This window comes from Bos grunniens, chromosome 3, assembly GCF_055505025.1.
Source record: "Bos grunniens cultivar Pamir isolate PY7600 chromosome 3, Bosgru_T2T1.0, whole genome shotgun sequence".
Classification (NCBI taxonomy): Eukaryota; Metazoa; Chordata; class Mammalia; order Artiodactyla; family Bovidae; genus Bos; species Bos grunniens.
Window position 1 is genome coordinate 74641169 of NC_141167.1, and position 20592 is coordinate 74661760.

General features: G+C 34.6%; 1 protein-coding gene and 2 non-coding genes across 20 annotated transcripts in view; 2 read left to right on the forward strand and 1 right to left on the reverse strand.

The window, feature by feature from the left end:
* Positions 1-20592, forward strand: part of PTBP2 (polypyrimidine tract binding protein 2) — an 86682-nt gene that overhangs the window by 40619 nt on the left and 25471 nt on the right. For all 18 annotated transcript variants that reach the window (XR_015161595.1, XR_015161596.1, XR_015161597.1 and 15 more), the window contains 5 exons: positions 3861-4033; positions 4978-5121; positions 10920-11084; positions 11176-11286; positions 19822-20017. Coding sequence is in view for 10 of the 18 variants with exons in the window: in XM_086394446.1 (XP_086250572.1) it covers positions 3861-4033; positions 4978-5121; positions 10920-11084; positions 11176-11286; positions 19822-20017 (789 nt within the window). In the remaining 8 variants the exon portion in view is untranslated. The remainder of the gene's footprint in view (positions 1-3860; positions 4034-4977; positions 5122-10919; positions 11085-11175; positions 11287-19821; positions 20018-20592) is intronic.
* LOC147375861 (U6 spliceosomal RNA) lies at positions 9734-9836 on the reverse strand. The gene has a single exon (XR_015161701.1). It is a non-coding gene; the product is annotated as a U6 spliceosomal RNA (small nuclear RNA).
* Positions 15284-15498, forward strand: LOC147375862 (small nucleolar RNA U3). The gene has a single exon (XR_015161715.1). It is a non-coding gene; the product is annotated as a small nucleolar RNA U3 (small nucleolar RNA).

Genomic DNA, 20592 nt, shown 5'->3' on the forward strand with positions numbered 1-20592 from the left:
CATTTTGAGAGGTAAATGAGTTAGCAGGTGGAGGTATGTGGGGGGGTGTGTGTGGGCGGGTGTCACTGTAACCATTTTGAGACGTAAATGAGTTAGCAGAGGGGTCAGTGTGTGTGTGTATGCCTGTTTGTTGTGTGCACTCAGTCAGGTCCAACTTTTGTGACCCCATGGGCTGTAGCCCGCCAAGCTCCTCTATCCACTGAATTTTCCAGGCAAGAATACTGGAATGCGTTGCCATTTCCTACTCGAGGGGATCATCCTGACCCTGGGATCAAACCCGGTCTCTTGCACCTCCTGTATTGGCAGGCAAATTCTTTACCACTGCACCACCTGGGAAGTAGCAGAGGGGTCCAAACAGGTATCAAATGAATTAGGAATTAAAGAAACTGGAAATGAGTATTGGGGTGCTGTAAGAAAAGAGATTTGGTAAGATGAGAGGGCCCATGGCTCTTTGACCCATATGGATTTAACAAATAACCCAGAATCTTGGTGAGACTTTTTTGTGTTAAAACTACAATATAAGCCACTAGAAAATAAACTGTGGAAAATTCTGAGAGAGTTGGGAATACCAGACCACCTGACCTGCCTCTTGAGAAATCTGTATGCAGGTCAAGAAGCAACAGTTAGAACTGGACATGGAACAACAGACTGGTTCCAAATAGGAAAAGGAGTACGTCAAGGCTGTATATTGTCATCCTGCTTATTTAATTTATATGCAGAGTACATCATGAGAAATGCTGGACTGGATGAAGCACAAGCTGGAATAAAGATTGCTGGGAGAAATATCAATAACCTCAGATATGCAGATGACACCACGCTTATGGCAGAAAGCGAAAAAGAACTAAAGAGCCTCTTGATGAAAGTGAAAGAGGAGAGTGAAAAAGTTAAATCTCAACATTCAGAAAACTAAGATCATGTCATCCAGTCCCATCACTTCATGGGAAATAGATGGGCAAACAGTGGCTGACTTTATTTTTCTGAGCTCCAAAATCACTGCAGATGGTGACTGCAGCCATGAAATTAAAAGATGATGGCCCCTTGGAAGACAAGTTATGACCAACCTAGACAACATATTAAAAAGCAGAGACATTACTTTGCCAGCAAAGGTCTGTCTAGTCAAAGATTTGGTTTTTCCATTAGTCACGTATGGATGTGAGAGTTGGACCATAAAGAAAGCTGAGCACAGAAGAATTGAATCTTTTGAACTGTGGTGTTGGAGAAGACTCTTTAAGAGTCCCTTGGACTGCAAGGAGATCCAACCAGTCCATCCTGAAGGAAATCAGTCCTGAATATTCATTGGAAGGACTGATGTTAAGGCTGAAACTCTAATACTTTGGCCACATGATGGGAAGAACTGACTCATTGGAAAAGACCCTGATGCTGGCAAAGAGTGAAGGCAGGACGAGAAGGGGATGACAGAGGATGAGATGGTTGGATGGCATCACCAAGTCAATGGACATGAGTTTGAGTGAATTTTATTGACTATGCCAAGGCCTTTGACTGTGTGGATCACAATAAACTGGAAAATTCTGAAAGAGATGGGAATACCAGACCATCTGACCTGCCTCTTGAGAAACCTATATGAAGGTCAGGAAGCAACAGTTAGAACTGGACATGGAACAACAGACTGATTCCAAATAGGAAAAGGAATACATCAAGGCTGTATATTGTCACCCTGCTTATATAACTTATATGCAGAGTACATCATGAGAAACACTGGGCTGTAGGAAGCACAAGCTGGAATCAAGATTGCCGGGAGAAATATCAATAACCTCAGATATGCAGATGACACCACCCCTATGGCAGAAAGTGAAGAGGAACTATAAAAAGCCTCTTGATGAAAGTGAGAGAGGAGAGTGAAAAAGTTCTCAACATTAAGAAAACGAAGATCATGGCATCTGGTCCCATCACTTCATGGGAAATAGATGGGGAAACAGTGGAAATAGTGTCAGACTTTATTTTCTTGGGCTCCAAAAACACTGCAGATGGTGATTGCAGCCATGAAATTAAAAGACGCTTACTCCTTGGAAGAAGGGTTATGACTAACCTAGATAGCATATTCAAAAGCAGAGACATTACTTTGCCAACAAAATGACTTGTCTAGTCAAGGCTATGGTTTTTCCAGTAGTCACGTATGTATGTTAGAGTTGGACTGTGAAGAAAGCTGAATGCTGAAGAATTGATGCTTTTGAACTGTGGTGTTGGAGAAGACTCTTGAGAGTCCCTTGGACTGCAAGGAGATCCAACCAGTCCATTCTAAAGGAGATCAGTCCTGGGTGTTCTTTGGAAGGAATGATGCTAAAGCTGAAACTCCAGTACTTTGGCCACCTCGTGTGAAGAGTTGACTCATTGGAAAAGACCCTGATGCTGGGAGGGATTGGGGGCAGGAGGAGAAGGGAACGACAGAGGATGAGATGGCTGGATGGCATCACTGACTCAATGGACATGAATTTGAGTGAACTCCAGGAGTTGTTGATGGACAGGGAGGCCTGGCGTGCTGCGATTCATGGGGTCGCAAAGAGTCGGACACGACTGAGCGACTGAACTGAACTGACTGAAGTAGAACTTACTAGTTTTATGTTGAAAGTCAACCTACGCAATTTTTAAATGCGTTGTCTGTATAAACTTGAATGCAACTCTTAAACTGTGACTTAATTGACACTTCAAGTTGTATGATTTATCAGATGAGATCACATATCTCTGATCATCCAGTAAAATCACTATAATATCACCCTCTTCCAGTCCTCTGTTATGTTACTTTTAATCTCATTACTGTGCTTTACTTTCTCCATAGCACTACTACTTCTAGAAGTTATCTTGTTCATGTACTAGGTAGGCCATCTGTCTCAGTAGACAACGAGAGAACATCAGGGCTCTTATTGCTTGCTGTCATTGATGTACTCCAGAATCTAAAAGGCCAGACATTTTCTTGATACTCAAGAAAGTAACTGCTTAAAGAGTTGATGTTTGAATAAATTTTAAGGACACTTTTAGAAGATCAAGATGGTCTTAGTTTTATTGTATTGAGTGTTTGGGGGTATGTACTGTGAAGTACCAAAATTTGTATACAAAAATGGAGTATACATGTATATTTCTCTGTGTGTAAGAGTTTTTCATTTTAATAGATTCTTAGAACTATCCTTGAGTCTTAGATGATATTCTGTTTATTGCATCTTTCATAAGTTTTGTTTTTGTTTTTTTGTGTTTTGGTATAGTTTTGGATAAAGGTAGGCAATTAATTTGTTGTTCAGAATATATCACTCTAAAGCGCAGAGTAACAGAAAAGATAATCAAGTCCATGAGTGATAATATAATAGGTAGATGTTGATAGTGATAAAATATTTAGGTAGAGGAATATAAGCCATACTGTGGATTGACTGCATAATAATTTTTAAAGCATTATCTGATTCCATTTTTTTAGTACATTTTCCAATTTGAGCAATTTAGAATTTTTCAGGTAAAATATAGTGTCCCTAATTTTTGCTAAGTCAAAATTTTCACTGTTTTTGTATATTCCTTAGTCTGTTCAGATGATTGAATTGTAAGATAATTGTTTTGTATAGCCACTGACCATTTCTTTATGAAATTTCATTTTAATGTTTTTGATTGTCAGTTGTTACTCTACATATGCTATCCAGAGATGTCTCTACCCAATAATAATCTTAATTGATGAGATCATTTAGTAGTAATTGGTGGATAAGAGTTTTTTCCATTACTCTGAAAACCGTGTTTGTAAATTTTTAGTATCACAGGTATGGTTAGCTATGTTTTTAAGTTCTCTGTTGAAGTTTGTTTTGTGATTTTTTTTTTTTTTTTTACGCACATAAGATAAACACAACTGTTTCTTTACTTTCTTTCAGCCAATGGTAATGATAGTAAAAAATTCAAAGGAGAAGATAAAATGGATGGTGCTCCTTCTCGTGTACTTCATATTCGAAAATTGCCTGGTGAAGTGACAGAAACTGAAGTTATTGCTTTAGGCTTACCTTTTGGTAAGGTGACCAACATCCTTATGCTGAAAGGAAAAAATCAGGTATACTTATTTCTGGACTTTTACCATGTTAAGCTCCAAACTATCCAGCAAGTGGATTTAGCTGTGGCCTGATGAAATGATAGTTTATATAATTATACATAAGGTTACTTTTCTTAAGGAACATGACAGAAGTTTTACTCTGACTTTTCCTGGTAGCTGTGTATAAGAAATTAATGCTAGGGAATTAAAATGAGTAAGTCACCATAGTTTTCAAATTTTGCTTCGTAAATTCACTTTAGGACTGTAGTTGAACTATTGTTCAAGGAGATTGTGGGAAATACAGATGAAATATTTTTTTTTGTTGTGGCTTTGCTCTTTGTAATATCAGAAATCAGTAGGGACGTTAGTATCATCTTACCTTTTAAGCTTATCCCAGGGAAATATTTATCTGATAGCATTAGAAAAAATTAGTGTTAGTCCCAGATATTCTATATTGAATAGATATATCTGTAGCAGTAGGGTCCAGGTGTATTAAAAATCAAATTTTGTTTTAAAGTTCCTAATAGCATTTAGAAGAATTTAGAGAAATTTAATGCTCTCTTAAATATAGTTAATATCACTAATAAGATGGCATTTAATTTTTTTTCTAGTAGATTATAAATGCTTTAAAAATGACTTGGAGAGCTCATGTTTTCTAGGTTAGGCATGGTAAAATTCTGTTTCTAGAAAATGTTTGGATTTTATTTTCTCTAGCCTTTTTTTGAGGAGTTACATTTGTAATGTATGGAAATCAGAGATGGAAGGCAGAAATACTGTGTACGCTAAGAGCTTTCTACTAAGGTTAGCTTTAATTGTATTTCTAAGCTTCAATAAGGATTTCTGATTCTACCTATTAGGGCAATTCTCGATAGTGATTTTTTAATGAGCCAAATAGATTACACAGATATGGAAGTTTATTTGAATTTAATTCATAGTATTATAATTTTTGCTATTTAAATTTTCAGGCATTTTTGGAACTAGCAACAGAGGAAGCAGCTATTACCATGGTTAATTACTATTCTGCTGTGACACCTCACCTTCGTAACCAACCGATTTATATCCAGTACTCCAATCACAAGGAACTAAAAACAGATAATACATTAAACCAAGTGAGTATGTGTAGGTTCATAAACAAAATGTCCTAGAGCGTATTAAGACTCATATTAGGAGAAAATTTTTAACCATTGAGAAGATTTTTGTATGATCTTTTTAATTTTTTGTTGTTGTTGCTATATTTTCTTACAGTATGTCCCTAAGTATTAAATAGTATATTACTTTACAGAACATATGTGCAGTCTTTTATTTTCATATTTTAAATTAGTACTGGATAAATTAAATAGTATCTTTTCAGTTTTTTTAAGGTTCTGGTCAAAGTTCTTTTTCTTTGTACAAATTAAAACTTGTACAGAAACTGTCTGAGGTAGGACTTAACTATAAACTGTTATACAACTTTGATTAGATTTACTGTGTGAAATTCAGTACCTTTGGTTATTTGACTTTTTATAGGTTTTAATTTCTTATGGATAAATTCCTATTAAAGATGAATTAATGATTTTCTTGGAGGGAAATAAAAGAATTGAGAATATATGAATGTGTTATCTTTTAAAAATGCAAGGTAGAAGTTTCTAGTTATTTAAAATTAATGTTTCTTTAGAAAAGTATCATAGAAGAGTGGTTTTAGATATAAACACTTAGGATTGCAGTAAACAGTGATATAGAAACTTTAGCTCTTTTAATGTAGCTTTTAGCTAATTTTATCTGTTTTAGTAAAATATAAAGCTGTGTCTGGCTTTTGCCTTAGCAAATGGAAAATAATCCTCACAAAATTTAACCTTTGTAAAAAATAACTTAAGATCATTTTGATAGTATATGAACAATAAGCTTGTAAAACTTTTTGCCTAAAAGATAAGGCTAACATTTCAGTTTTTTGTTTTTTTTTTAAGTTTGGTAATTTTCGTTACTTTTGAACCAGAAGTTGTACTTCTTAAAATTTTATCAAAGGAAAATGCCTATTCTCTATTCTTTTTACTTAAAGTGGCATTTAATATCCCAGTTGGGTTTAACATATTAATATTTTCAGTAAAGTAATTAGTGAATACATTCTCATTTTAAAAGATTGAAATTAAAAGGATGTTGAAAGGACAAAGATAAAACATCTGTAGATAGATGTCTGTGGTGGGGTGTGGAGGGGGCCTTGTAATTTCAAATAGGATAACCAGTGGAAGCCTGATTGACAAGTGACATTTGAGTAACAAACCTCAGAAATTAAAGAGTAAAACACTTATTACAGTTTTGGTTATTTTTGACATAGGGAATAATCAGTGCAACGTTCCTTCTGTTGAAAAAAAGGTTACAGCCATATTTTTGACTTAAAAAAGTTCTTCTTTGATAGCCTTTTTATATTATACCTGGTCATTGTTTATGGATACTAATTAATGGTATTTTTAAACACTCCGCTATCTTTTACTTTCCTTAGTATTAGCTGTTTATCTTGCTCTCCTCCTTCATCCCACCCGCTCTCATTGCTTGTTTTATATTTCAGAATGGGCAGTTAGGTTTTATTGGACTTTACATGCTTTCCTCTAGAGTAAAGTAATGAGTTGGATACTAAGCTGGGATCCCCCCAAATGCCAAAGAGGTCTTTACTTAGGCCTTTAAAACCCTCTTTAGAGTTTCTGTTCTTCTAAGGGGGTGTTTAGTTGTTGATTTTGTTTTTATTAAGTTGGTTGATGGTGAGGAGGAAGAAGAGTTTAGCTGTTTGTTAGCTAGGCTTTCTGTTAATCCTTTTATTTTCACATTCCATTTCACCGCCTTCTGTGTACTTGACAGTTTCTAATTTGATTCCTATGGCTGCTACCAATGCAAACGCTGTTTGCTATGTGTTCACTGTGTCTTCAGTCCATGCAATTTCTGATAAAATTATTCTTGGCCAGTGATGACCTCTCTTCAGTGTCTGCATTTATTCCATTTTTTATTTATTTATAGGCATTTTAATAGTGTTTTATAACAAAAGAGAGACGAATATGTACATCAACCATGAATTCTTCCACAACCTTTTATCAAGTCACAAGTCGTATGAATTCACTCTTCTCAATATCTGCCCAGTTTTCATTTCTTTTTTTCTACTTCAGTTGCTCAGACATAGCCATTTCTTAGCTATGTAATAATCTTACCTAATAACTCTCTTGAAGTGAAGCCGCTCAATCGTGTCTGACTCTTTGGCAACCCATGGATTTTAACCTACCAGGCTCCTCCGTCCATGGGATTTTCCAAGCAAGATTACTGGAGTGGTTGCCATTTCCTTCTCCAGGGGATCTTCCCAACCCAGGGATCAAACCCAGGTCTCCTGCATTGTAGGCAGATGCTTTACCGTCTGAGCCACTAGGAAAGTTAGTAACTCTCTTACTGATCTTTAATTTTTGTCTTGAATACTTTCTCCCTAGTACAAATGTGTGTGTATCTCTTTCTAAAATGCACAGATCTAACTTGCTCCCCTGCAGCAGTTTGTTTTCATGCTCAGGATAAAGGTCCTTTCTGAGATGACTACTGTTTCTTTCTGTGGCTGCTCCCCCCTCCATTTTCCTGTGCTTCTATCTCAGTAGTAATGATAGATCCTATAACTTGGCATACCTTCTCTTATTTTGTCTTTGGAGGCCACTGTTTCTGTGATGTAACTTTTGCCTGAAATATTGTGACCTGCCTATGTTTGTGCCAAGTTTCTATCCCACACTTCATATGACCAGTTGTTAGACATCTTCAAGTTTCCATAAGCCAGTTTCCTTGAAAGCCATCCTCTGATCTACAAAGTGGATTAGGTTTGGATTAAGAACCTTTAATGCAATTTAAAATCACTGTGAGATACTGCTATGTGCTACCATATTGGATACAATGAGGTAATTCCAAGTGTTGGAACAATGTAGAAAAGCTTGAACTCTTACAAATAAGTGATGGGAATGTAAGTTGGTAGAATAGTTTTTTAAATCTTCATTTATCAGCTAAAGCTGAGCAAATTCCTGTTCTTTGACATAGTAATTTTACTAGTCATATATCTGAGAAAATTTATATGTATGTGCATCAAAAGATATGTATGTGAAAGTTCATCGCACACTATATGTAATTACCCAAGGCTGGAAATGATCTAAATGTTGAGCAGCAGTAGAATGTGTTGTGGTATATTTATTTGTTGGAATACTCCCTGGCAAAAAGAATGAACAAGCTACTGGTGCATCCAAAACTTGAATGGACATCATAAAAATTATGTTTATTGGAAGAAGCCAGACCAGAGTAGTACATTCCATTTACATAACTGGGAGAAAACGTGTGTGTGGCTTTTGGAGTGTTGGTAATGTTCTGTTTTTTATCTCGATAGTACTTTCATGATATGGTTTATTTGATATTTTATTGAGCTGTGTATACTCATGATTTGTGTCCTTTTATGTGTATGATTGTTTCAATACAAAGTTTAATTAAAATCTAGATTGGCAGGTCACCTCTGCTCCATGAATATTTTTAAAACATGTATGAAACATGAATGAAGTTCTTTGTTAATAGAGAACATAATTGTTAAGGTAAAAAAAGGAAGATGTAGAGAGTGAGTATAGTATTGGAAAGAAAGATATGCAGTAGATAAGTGCTTATATGCTTGTATGGAGTATATATGTACATACATGCTTGAATATGTAGGTGATGTCTCTGGAAGAATACCCAAGATTATTGTGAGGGTTCGTAGGGGAAAGCATACAGGTGAGTGAGTTGCAGAGGAAAGTTAACTTTTTATACTGTTTGGATAGTATGCCATGATCATGTGATTCCTGTTTAGAAAGGTATTTGATTATTTGATTCAGTTATTTGAAATAGTAGCAGAAGGGTTGTTCTAAGTTGTGATATTTCCATGCTTATTATAATAAATGTATGTAGACATGTTCATTAATGAAGAAAGTGATATTGCAATGAGCTACTTAAAATACTTTATTTAAATTTGTATTGGACTAAATATGTTCAAATATTTAACAAACATTGTTCTAGAAATACTTTCATCCTTCTTTTATAATATCTATAAGTCGTGTAAATGTGTCCATTGTATTAAATATTTATCATATATTTCAAAATGTTGGATTTTAGTCACTTTAGCTAACATAAATTTATAGGTCATGTTTTATTTAATTATCATGTAGATGACGAAGTTTGACTAGATGAGTGTGTGGTCTCTTTGAGATTATGCTCTGTGATTTCCTAGTTATCAGATGTGATCAGATCAGTCGCTCAGTCATGTCCGACTCTTTGCGACCCCATGAATCGCAACACGCCAGGCCTCCCTGTCCATAACCAACTCCCGGAGTTCACCCAGACTCACGTCCATTGAGTTAGTGATGCCATCCAGCCATCTCATCCTCTGTCGTCCCCTTCTCCTCCTGCCCCCAATCCCTCCCAGCATCAGGGTCTTTTCCAATGAATCAACTCTTTGCATGAGGTGGCCAAAGTACTGGAGTTTCAGCTTTAGCATCATTCCTTCCAAAGAAATCCCAAGGCTGATCTCAGTGAAATGAGCATCCCCTCACCTTTGTTGAGATAATAGACATATACATTGTGTAAATTTTAAGATATACAACTTATTTATTTGATTTATTTATGTTTTGCAAAATGATTTATTTATGTTTTGCAAAATGATTTATTTATGTTTTGCAAAATGATTACCAACACCACTTTAGCTAACAGGTCCAGAAAAAAATGTGACACTTCATGAATTTGGGGGTCATATTTGCATAGGACCATGTTAAACTCTGTATTGTTTCAATATTGGTATGTATGCTGCTAAAGGGAGCACGGATCCTTCCTTATACATAAGTGTTCTTATTCTTTTGTGTTTGTCTTCCTTTTCATTTATCGCTGTGCTTTGTTTATATATATGCCTGTTCGTCTGCCAGTACAACTTCTTCAAACTGTAAAGCAGCATAGAGGTGTTAGTTACTATTATATTTAACAGTTATTTGCCTTTATATAGGTTTTTTGACCCCCAAATAAGGTAGAAAACAATTATTTCCTTATCAGTGAATCTGTCAGAGAAATAATAGAAAAGACATAATGGTAATAAAGGCAGTGTTTTTGGAGCATTTAACATAGATTTAGTTGACATATTTCCTAAAAATACTGTATTTTCTCAATTCTGTATATATTTTTTTCACTTTTTAAAATCTCAGAAATCAAGATATGTCTTATAAGTTGATCTGTCATGGTTCAATTAGCAATATCTTATTAGTCCTACATAAAAGGATAGTGCATTTTACCATTAATGATATATTAGAAACAATAACATGGATGGGAAAGATTCTTTATATTTTATCTTGAAGTTTTCCTGAAAATTTTATGGCTGTGTACTGTGGTATACATCAGTTTCTGTTGTAAAAATTTTGGTTTCAAAAGTTACACTAGTATCAAAAAAAAATTTGTATCTGTTTCTCTTTTAGGATTTATTAGAAATAATAAGCTTTATAGGTGTTCTTTTGGATAATCTAGTAATTTCTTCTTAAGGTTTGCCATTTGCCTTTTTTATGGAATGAATAATGTTAAAGTTTCATTGTTCTCTAAAAGTTTCTGTTTAAAACATTTTCTGAATCTGTCAGACTACATCATGCTGTTTTGAGAATAAATTACATGACTTATCTATCTTGTTCAGCATTGGTCCCAAACCCTCAATAACTGTTTTGAGGTAAATACTAGTATGATACTTGAATTGTAAACAGGCAATATGTGGCTTATGGCAGGTGCTTAAAAGTGTATTTACTGAGTGAGTGTTAAATTTTATTTAATCCGTATGTGTTCTAGAAAAGAATTTAATACTGTAGCATGTAGCAAAGTATAAGTGAATATACCAGGAATGTTTCTAAAGTGCTTATGTTTTGATTTTTAGCGTGCTCAAGCAGTTCTTCAAGCTGTGACTGCTGTCCAGACAGCAAATACTCCTCTTAGTGGCACCACAGTTAGTGAGAGTGCAGTGACTCCAGCCCAGAGTCCAGTGCTTAGAATAATTATTGACAATATGTATTATCCTGTAACACTTGATGTTCTTCACCAAGTAAGTTTAATTTCATTTGCATTTTATCTATAAAATGAAGAAATAATAATACAGTAGATATAATTTGTTTTGATTTTTAATATTTTAACAGATATTTTCTAAGTTTGGTGCTGTATTGAAGATAATCACATTTACAAAAAATAACCAGTTTCAAGCTCTTCTCCAGTATGGCGATCCAGTAAACGCTCAGCAAGCAAAACTAGTAAGTCTAGGTTTTTTTGAGAGCAATAATTTTTAGTGGCAGATATATATACACACACATATATATGTAACTAATATCGTTAATATTATTATTTTACATATTAATATTAATATTATGTCAGTAACTAATATTGACATAACTTAGCAGTACCATATAGCATTTTAGATGACACAGATTAATGTCATAGAGATAGTATTAGAAAGCTTAGTATTTGTGATAAAAAGAAATATTTATTTTTAACAATTGTCATATTTGTAGTTATCTATAATATAGGCTTATATTCTGCATTTTTGTTTTATCTAGGTCCAAATATTTTGTGCTCTTGAGGATATAGCAGGATTATATTATGCATGCATACCTGTTTAAGATTTTACATTTTCCAGTGGGAGTTTCAAAGTACTTAATTAGCTGTAAGGTACTTTGGCTGAAATATATCAGTACTCATGTGGCTCAAATGCTGTAATAAGCTCTCAGTTGATTTCCGATATTCTTTTTAAGTATTTTTTAAAAATAGGTTTTTTCGATATGCTCTTGGTCTCCTTTTTATTCCAATCACTTACCTTTTTGTTGTTGTTGTTGTATATGGAGGGTAAGAAACTATTCAAAGCAGCAAAATTTGCTCATGTTACAGCTAGCATTGAAAACTGCATACCAGTCTTTGTCTTATTTAAATCTTCCTTTGTCTCTTTAACTTCTTGTGCTGTAGTATAATATTGTTATTTTTATTCCACTATTAAAAAATTAAATATTTATTAAGTGTGTGTAAAGTGTTAGTCACTTAGTCGTGTCTGACTGTTTGCAACCCTGTGGACTATAATAGCCTGCCCCAGGCTTCTCTGTCCATGGAATTCTCCCGGCAAGAGTATCGGAGTGGTTAAACCATTAAATCAGCCATCTTCCACTTAAAATGGTCTTACCTCTTTTTTCTCTCTTTCACTCTTTTACTTTCAGACTGATTATGATATATTACTTCAGTGCTACCTCCAGATTAAAATAACTTGTTTGAAACCAGGCCATTTTTAACTACTGTTTCATTTCCATTCTTAGAATCTCATTTGGGGAGCAGAAGTAGCTTCAGGTAGCAGAAAGACTTTACTAGTAATAATAGCATAATTGAAATGATTTACCAAGTGCTATTATCTCATTCTTTTTCTGACTACTCTGTATTGTAAACTGAACAGGAATTTTTCCTGTTAGCAGATACTAAGATTCAAAGAGGTAAATGATTTATAATGTACACATCTGTAAAGTAGACATTTTTTCAGTCTACTCTTCTCCAGTATGTTTCTACTCAGTGGTTCCCAATTGCATGATCTAATCATACTTCCCTTTTCAGGAATAAATTAGCAATTATAAAGTTGTTTTTTCAAAAATAATCAACTTTCCTAACATGTTTCAGCCCTCCAACTTTGGAGATAAAAATAGATACCAAAATAATTGTGGTATGAGGTTTGATCAATAGCAGACAATCTAGAAGCCATGTTCTTGATGGCATTTTTCACAACTTCAAACAAATTTAAATATAGTGCACATTTTTCTTAATGTGGAATATTTTCTTTTTGTCATTCCCTTCTGATCCAGAGGAACACAGTTTAGTAAAGGACCAGTGAAATGGAATTTGTTTCAGAATTGTACCTCATTTGGGCTATGTGATTCAATGGGGAAAGTAGTTTATATATATTTTTCAGTATTTAATAGGTTTTCATTTAACCGATCTTCTGCACAGAAAATAAGCATTAAACTACTGGTGTTTGTGAATGTTTACATACACTCAGGTCTTCTCTACAAAAACCTACAGAGATAATTACTTTATTAAGCTTTTATTCTGGTATCTGAGCTTACTGTATTGCACTTACTGGTGAAGGAAAAAAGGAATCTATTTTCTAATCTTGCTTGTCCCATTATCTTGTAATCCAGACTCCTTTTAAAACCTATACTTTTGATGACTCCAGTATTTTTTCTTCATACCTTATCTGGACTATTGAGTGTAGCCAGAGAATATCACATAATCTAACCAGTTGATAGCAGTTTAAACTCATCAGCATTAACTACAAATAGGCCCTCTACTCTGCCTGCAAAATCTTACCACGTTTCTTCAGTCAGCATGTTCTCCCATTTTCCACAATTGTCTGTATCAGATGGAAATTTGTCTTTCTACCAAGTCGCTTTTCACTCTTATGACCTTGCCTACTGCTTCTCAGAAAAAAAAAGAAACTATCAGATGGAAACTCTTATCAGCCTTTCTCACAAAATATACTTATACCCACACATTTCTTTCTTCTAGATATAAGGCATAGATATTTCTAAGACCAGTAAACACCAGACACCACCCTCTTCTGCCTCTTAGGAGTCTTTGTACTTTTATCTCCCCTTTCTCTTGTATTTTTCTCCATGTTAGTTACTTCTCACCAGTTTTTCAAGTGTGCCTAAATGTCTCTCTCTTTTTTTTTTTAATGAATTTATTACCCTTAACTCCATAATTCGTATATTTATCCATCTAACACCTCATCTCCCTTTCTTTTCATTTATAACCACACTTCTTAAATAAGTTGTCTTTGCTTATTATACTTATTCCCTTCTTATTTCTCTACTTATTGTAATTTGGTTTCAGCACCCATTTACTCAACAAGGGATCACTGGAGTAGCTAAATCTCATCAGAGTTGTTCAGTCCTTATCTTACCTAACCTCTAGGTAACCTTTGACACTGAATCTGTCTTTCCCTTTCTTAAAATCCTTTTTTCTCCTGGTCTTTAACACTTCTCACCTAGATACATCCCACCTCTCTGTTCATTATTTGTTGTATCCCTCCCCTTCTTCTAGGGGGACCTCACCTGTTATACACAGCTTAGTTACACTTTGTGATTCTGACAGTACTCATATAACTTTATTTCTAGGTCACACATCTTCTGAGAGACCCAGGCTAGGACGGTGGAGCACCTTCAGACTTAGTGTGTTCAATTAAACTCCTGTCACCCCCCGCCCCACCACCACCAAAAATACTAAAATCTGTATTTCATATACCATTCTCTAGGTATTGATCAGGACAAAGTACCATCAATCTAAGAAACAAGACAGAAAACATTGAATCTTTCTTCTTCCTCCTTTCAGCCTATCACCAAATCTTACTGATTTTAGATCCTAAATTTTTGTTCAGTCTATCCTTTTGCCTCCAACTCTTAATTGTCGTCACCGTAGCCTAAGCTAGTGTTTTTCAAAGTGCTAGTCTCCAATGCTATAAGAAGCTTGTGCCAACATTCAAATTAGCTTACTTTAAGCTATAGTTTGTTTAGTGTCAATATTGATCATAAATTCTGATACAAACTTCTTTTCATGCAAGGTGAACTGGGCTGCTAGTCCATGAACCACAGTTTGAGTAGCACTAATCTAAACCATCAAGCCATCTCTTAAATCTGTGCCTCATTGGCCTTCTAGTCTAAATCCACCGCTGTGAGTTTTAAGAATGATCTCAACTTAAAGTCATATTTCTTCCTTTCTCTGTACCCTTCAATGACTGATTTGTGTCCTTGGTATAAAAATGCTCTTTCTTTAACATACTTACATAAAACTCTTAAATCTTGCCTCTCCAGTCTCATCTTACACCTCTGTAACCATATTGGGCTTTTTTTTTTTTTTTTTTTATGATTTTTATTGTGGTAAAAGTCACATAAAAAAATACTATTTTAACCATATTTTTGTTGTGCAACTTTCACCATCATCCATGTCTGAATTTTCCACCTTCCTAAACTGAAACTCTGTCTCTATTAAACACTAACTCCCCAGTTCCCCTCCCCAACTTCACTCCAAGTCCCCTGGCATCTACCAGTGTACTTTCTGACTATGAATTGGAGTATTCTAGGTATCTCATAAATGGAATCAAACAGTATTTGTCTGCATCTAATGTGTATTGAACTTCTTTAAATTCTTGTGTATGCTGTGTATTCTCTGATCTCATGGGCTTACAACTTGCTATATTCTATGTGCTAAAATACTTTTCTCAAGACTATACTTTCAGGGATCATTTCTATAGTTCATTACTGGAGAAGTTTCTCTGAACGTGTAGAGCACCCGAAACCACGAGGAAGAGATAAAGCGTTCTCTTCTGAGTGTGAAGTCGGCTTTTGGTGTTGCTTCTGCAGCTGCCGTTAGCCATTGATGATCGTTCTTCTTTTCCTTTTAGGAGATGAAGAGGGAAAGAACGTAATCTGAGTGGAAAAAATAAATAAAATAAAATACTTTTCTCTTCATCTCTTTATGACCAACTCATTTCTGTCTTTCAAGTTTCAGTTTAGGAATCTCTTCTCCAGAGAGGTCTTCTATAACCTTTCAACTAGATTTGATCCCTTCTTTTCTTAGTTCTCACCACCACGGATCAAATTTATGATTACTTATTAAGTGTCTGAATTCTGGAGGAAGAAATGGCAGCCCACTCCAGTATTCTTGCCTGGGAAATCCCATGGACAGAAGACCTGCTGGGCTGTAGTCCATAGGGTTGCAAAAGAGTTGGGCATGACTGAGCAACTAAACAAAAAAGTGTCTGTGTTATCTGTTGGACTATAAGCTGTATAAGAGTGGTTGTCATGTCTGCTTTGTTCTCTGCTGTGTTCTTAGAACCTAACACATTATAGATATGAGGGCATTTTTTTCAACGTGACACAACTTAGCCGACAGCTGGTGTGCTGTAGATCTCTTCCTACCTTTCAACCATCCATGTACATCTCAGTGTGTAATAAAATGAGTTAGATCTAAACTTTGTAATTCAGGTGCTACATTTTTATGCTTGTTAAAACAGTAGAAATCATGTAAAATTTACAGGTAAGGAATAATAGTTTGGGAAGAGAATTTCAAGCCTGCTTCTCTACTTCTATAGTGATAGTTGTTCAGATGATTGAGAGAATGAAAAAATATCACCTATGCCTTGGGAATTCATTTAGCAGGCATAGTGTATCTTTAGGTTTGGAGGGGAAGAGAACTTAGAGTGTTCTTTTAAAGTATGGTTCAGAACCTTCTTTTCATATAGATTGCTTATAAAAAATGGGACTCTTAGGCTCCTCTGAGCTAACAGTTATAATCTTTGGGATTGGGAGCCCACTGCTCTGTTTAGTTTTTCAAGCCCTGGGAATCGCTGCCATGTAAAGGCAGCTTGAGTGACATTGCCAACCAGACTCTTGCCATGTATTAGTTACGATCTTTGGCAATTACTTTCAGTTAATTGGAATTATTTCCCCCTAGCATTTTATTTTATAAGAGAATAGTAACTCAGGAAAAAAAATCTTAAAAATGGAGTTGTATTAGTGAGGGTTGGAGGGGAAAAATTTAACCATCTCCTGAATTTGTTCTGAGGTTCGTGTATATTGCAGTCCAGTCTCTCTTAAAACCTCTGAAGTCAGGGGACACATGTACACCCATGGATAATTCATGTCTATGTATGGCAAAAAACATTACAATATTGTAAAGTCATGATCTTTTAATTAGTTAATTAAAAATAAAAACCCTCTTAAGTCAACCAACAAGGTAATGTTACATATATTGAGGTTGGCATTTAGGGTGGTAGTCACCACCAGTAATCACCAATCATTGTAAAAATAATGATTATCAAATAAAAAGTAAATTATTTTAAATGATCCTCACATTTATTAATGAAAAGGCCCTAATGCCTTTTTCAGAAATCTTTTTCAGTGTATTGGCAAACAAAAATATCATTCACTTACTGTGGCTTTCTAGTTCAGTTTCTGTATTTTCAAGGTATAGAAAGTGAAGTCGCTTAGTCATGTCCGACTCTTTGTGACCCCGTGGACTGTAGCCTACCAGGCTCCTCCGTCCATGGGATTCTCCAGGCAAGAATACTGGAGTGAGTTGCCATTTCCTCCTCCAGGGGATCTTCCCGACCCAGGGATCGAACCCAGGTCTACCGCATTTCAGGCAGATGCTTTAACCTCTGAATCACCAGGGAAGCCCTCAAGGTATAGAAGTAGACTCCTTTTCACCAGGATCTTTTAAAATTATTTAATTTATACAACCCTGAAATTGTAACACACTTGGTAGAAAATTGTAACACAGCTTTTAGGGGTATTATCCACTTTTATTAGGAATATGTGCAGTTGACACTGCACAGTGACACTGTGTCTTTTGGAAATCCTATCATTAATGATTTCCTTCCAGGAGAATATATTTCATTAAGTTTCATTAGTGGCTTTTCCTATTTTTTATCCATATGCAGTGTTTCATTGTGGTGTTAATTATTCATTCTATATTTAACATCTTTACTGAGTTTATCATGTTTTTGACATAAGTCTTATATTTACTATGAAGATATTTTTTCCTGATGGTTTTCATGTACTCTCCAAACTTTCCCTTTGCATAGATACATTTGAGAGGCTTTTTTGCAAATTAACTTGGGCTTTTACTGTCAGAAATCTTTACTCCAGCAAGATCACTACAATCTTGATTGCTGAACACTGACTGACTTGTGTGCTACTGTTATTTCCTGGAAGTTGGCAAATAACAATGAACTTAAAGTGAGCTTGCATATATAGTTTATTTTAATTTTTCTTCTTACTTCACTTGTCATTTTACCTCAGCCAGCTATTGAAAATGCCTGGATTTCTGTTATCATGTATCCTTAGCTCTTTTCCTCTCCCCTGTTGCTTATATACATATTGTTTCCTGATTTCTCTAGCTCTTGTATCTAAGGTACAGTTTTGTGTGTGCCTTGTGTGTATACCTTGTGTGTATCTTAGGTATACCTGTGTATAATACCTACATAAAGGTTTTTTTTTTTTTTTTTGGTTAAAGGTTTCTAGACAGCTTTCAAGCAGTTAGCATAATCATTAAGATATTTGGCAGTCAACCTCTTTGATAGAACCTGGCCCCAAAGAAACTGCTTGTTTTGAAGTTAGTCATTTTGTATCAGTACGTTACTTCTTGCATTAATCGAGGTACTATGATCCAAAGTCAGGTCTTTTCTTATATCAGATTTTTTATATATTATTGAAATAGTCGCCTAAGAGTGAATTTTGACATTCATGTATAAGGTAGAGACATAGATTCTATTACATGACTCGCCATTTCCCCTATAGGAATGAGTAAATGAAGACCTATTTTCGGTGCTTTGTTTGCTTTTACAGCAGAGTATTGAATTAATTACTTATTAGGTATTGAATAAGAATTAATTACTTATGAAGTATTGAATTAATATTTATATTACTCTGCCTGAGAGAGTTGATACTTCCCATTCTCATGTGATGATAGGTGCTTTCCCTAATTCAAATAGAATTCAAATCCTGATGTGCATGTAGTCCCTTTATGTGAATATAGAAATGGGGAAACTTGTGTTGAATTGTGTTTTTAAGTTAGCTTTTAGCTTGGTAAATATATTCACTTAAATCTTAATTTTGTATGTTAAAGGAAAGGGTTTTCCTCTTTTCACAGAGTGGGAGTATTTTAAATATAATATTTTAACTATAAACTTTATATACAAAGCAGCTATTGAGGTTTCCTTTTTCCATAACAGAACACTCTTGACTATTTTTAAGTCTGTTTCAGTTACGTTCCTTCTCCAATAATACAGCCATTAAAATAGTCATACTGAAGTAATATAAAAATTCTCTTTCAAACATCAAGTGTGAAAAATATGTTTGTCTACTATTAATATAGTTCTATATTTACACACCTAGTAGATCTTGGTCTACATAGCTATCAGGCTTGATCTATTTATGTATTGTTACCAGAAGAATTGTTGTTTTATTTTTGAAGTGAATTAGAGCTAAACATGTTCTTCATTTCTGAACTTTATAAAGAAAATGTTTGTTCTTCTAATAAAAAATCAACAATATATTCTCCTGTTGTCTAGTTTGTTCCAAGCTTCTGTCTAGCTGGAGTATAAATGGCGATTATATAGGAAGAGAAAAAAACATAACAGCAGCATATTTTTTTATATGCTTTATATGCCTTTTTCTGTGCTTTATAATTCATGATACTTGCACACATGTGGTCTTTTATCTAATCCTTACAATAATCCTGCAAGGAAGCATGGCAGCCATTGTCATCTGTCTTCCAGATTCTGAGATTAGAAAATATTAAATAACTTGTTCAAGGTGACCTAATTGAGTGGTCTTTCAACTCTAGAGCATAAGTATTACCATCCAGCAAAAAATATATGTGTAATAAAATTAACTTTTAACTATTGTGCAAACTATTGATATTACAGTACTATTTTGGCAGGATGAACTATATTTGTGACCTTTGTTTTTTTTAATTAAAATATTTGCAGGTTTTTGAAATTGAAAGTATATTAGCACATATATTTAACTGGTTATATTTTATATTTAAGTAGCACTTTCTATTTAAAGACAGTAGTATTTGTAGAAAACAATATACACACAGCTAGTGTAGCAAAGAAAAGAGTATGGAATTTGATCCCTTTCCTGGCAACTTTTATTATGTACAGCTTTTCATTGTTGAGTTTTCTGTCAGAGTCGTACTTTTTCTAATTTTTATCTCTTAAAATTGCTGATATACTTTATTCACTTTTACAGGCCCTAGATGGTCAGAATATTTATAATGCTTGCTGTACCCTAAGGATTGATTTTTCCAAGCTTGTGAATTTGAATGTAAAATACAACAATGATAAAAGTAGGGATTATACTCGACCTGATCTTCCATCTGGGGATGGACAACCTGCATTGGATCCAGCTATAGCTGCAGCATTTGCCAAGGAAACATCTCTCTTAGGTATGATTTTTATTGTCTGTACCACTTCTGCCAAATGGGCAAGTGCCTGTTAAACTCCAGTAAGTATAATGAATCTCCCATTTTGAATTTTAAGAAATTATGTTAGATCCGCCCCCCCCCCCTCAGGTAAGAATGTATATGAATACTGTTGGAAGAAAAACCTAAATTCATAAGTATAATTAAAGTTGTGTCACATTCCTTTTACCTATCTCATCTTCTCTCCCAAAATAGAAGAGGAAAAGCTCTAATGAAAAAATACTGTTGAGTTCTTAATAAAACATTTACACTTTAAAGTCATGCTATCTAGAAGCCATTGTGCATATTCAGTCTTAATTGTTTCAGTTAGATTGGAAAACCAATCTGATTGTTTCAGTTTAGCCCTGCACAAAAAAAACCCAGAAAGTTAACAGAGGCAGCATATAATGGGAGTAGGTATATGGATTTTTCAAAACATATCGTAGTCTTAAAACACAGGTTTAACTAGGAAGAATTTTATATAAAATTTATTTTGGTGTTTATTTGCATTTTGTCTTAGTTATTATATTTCACCTCATTCAGCAATGGGTTTGACCCAC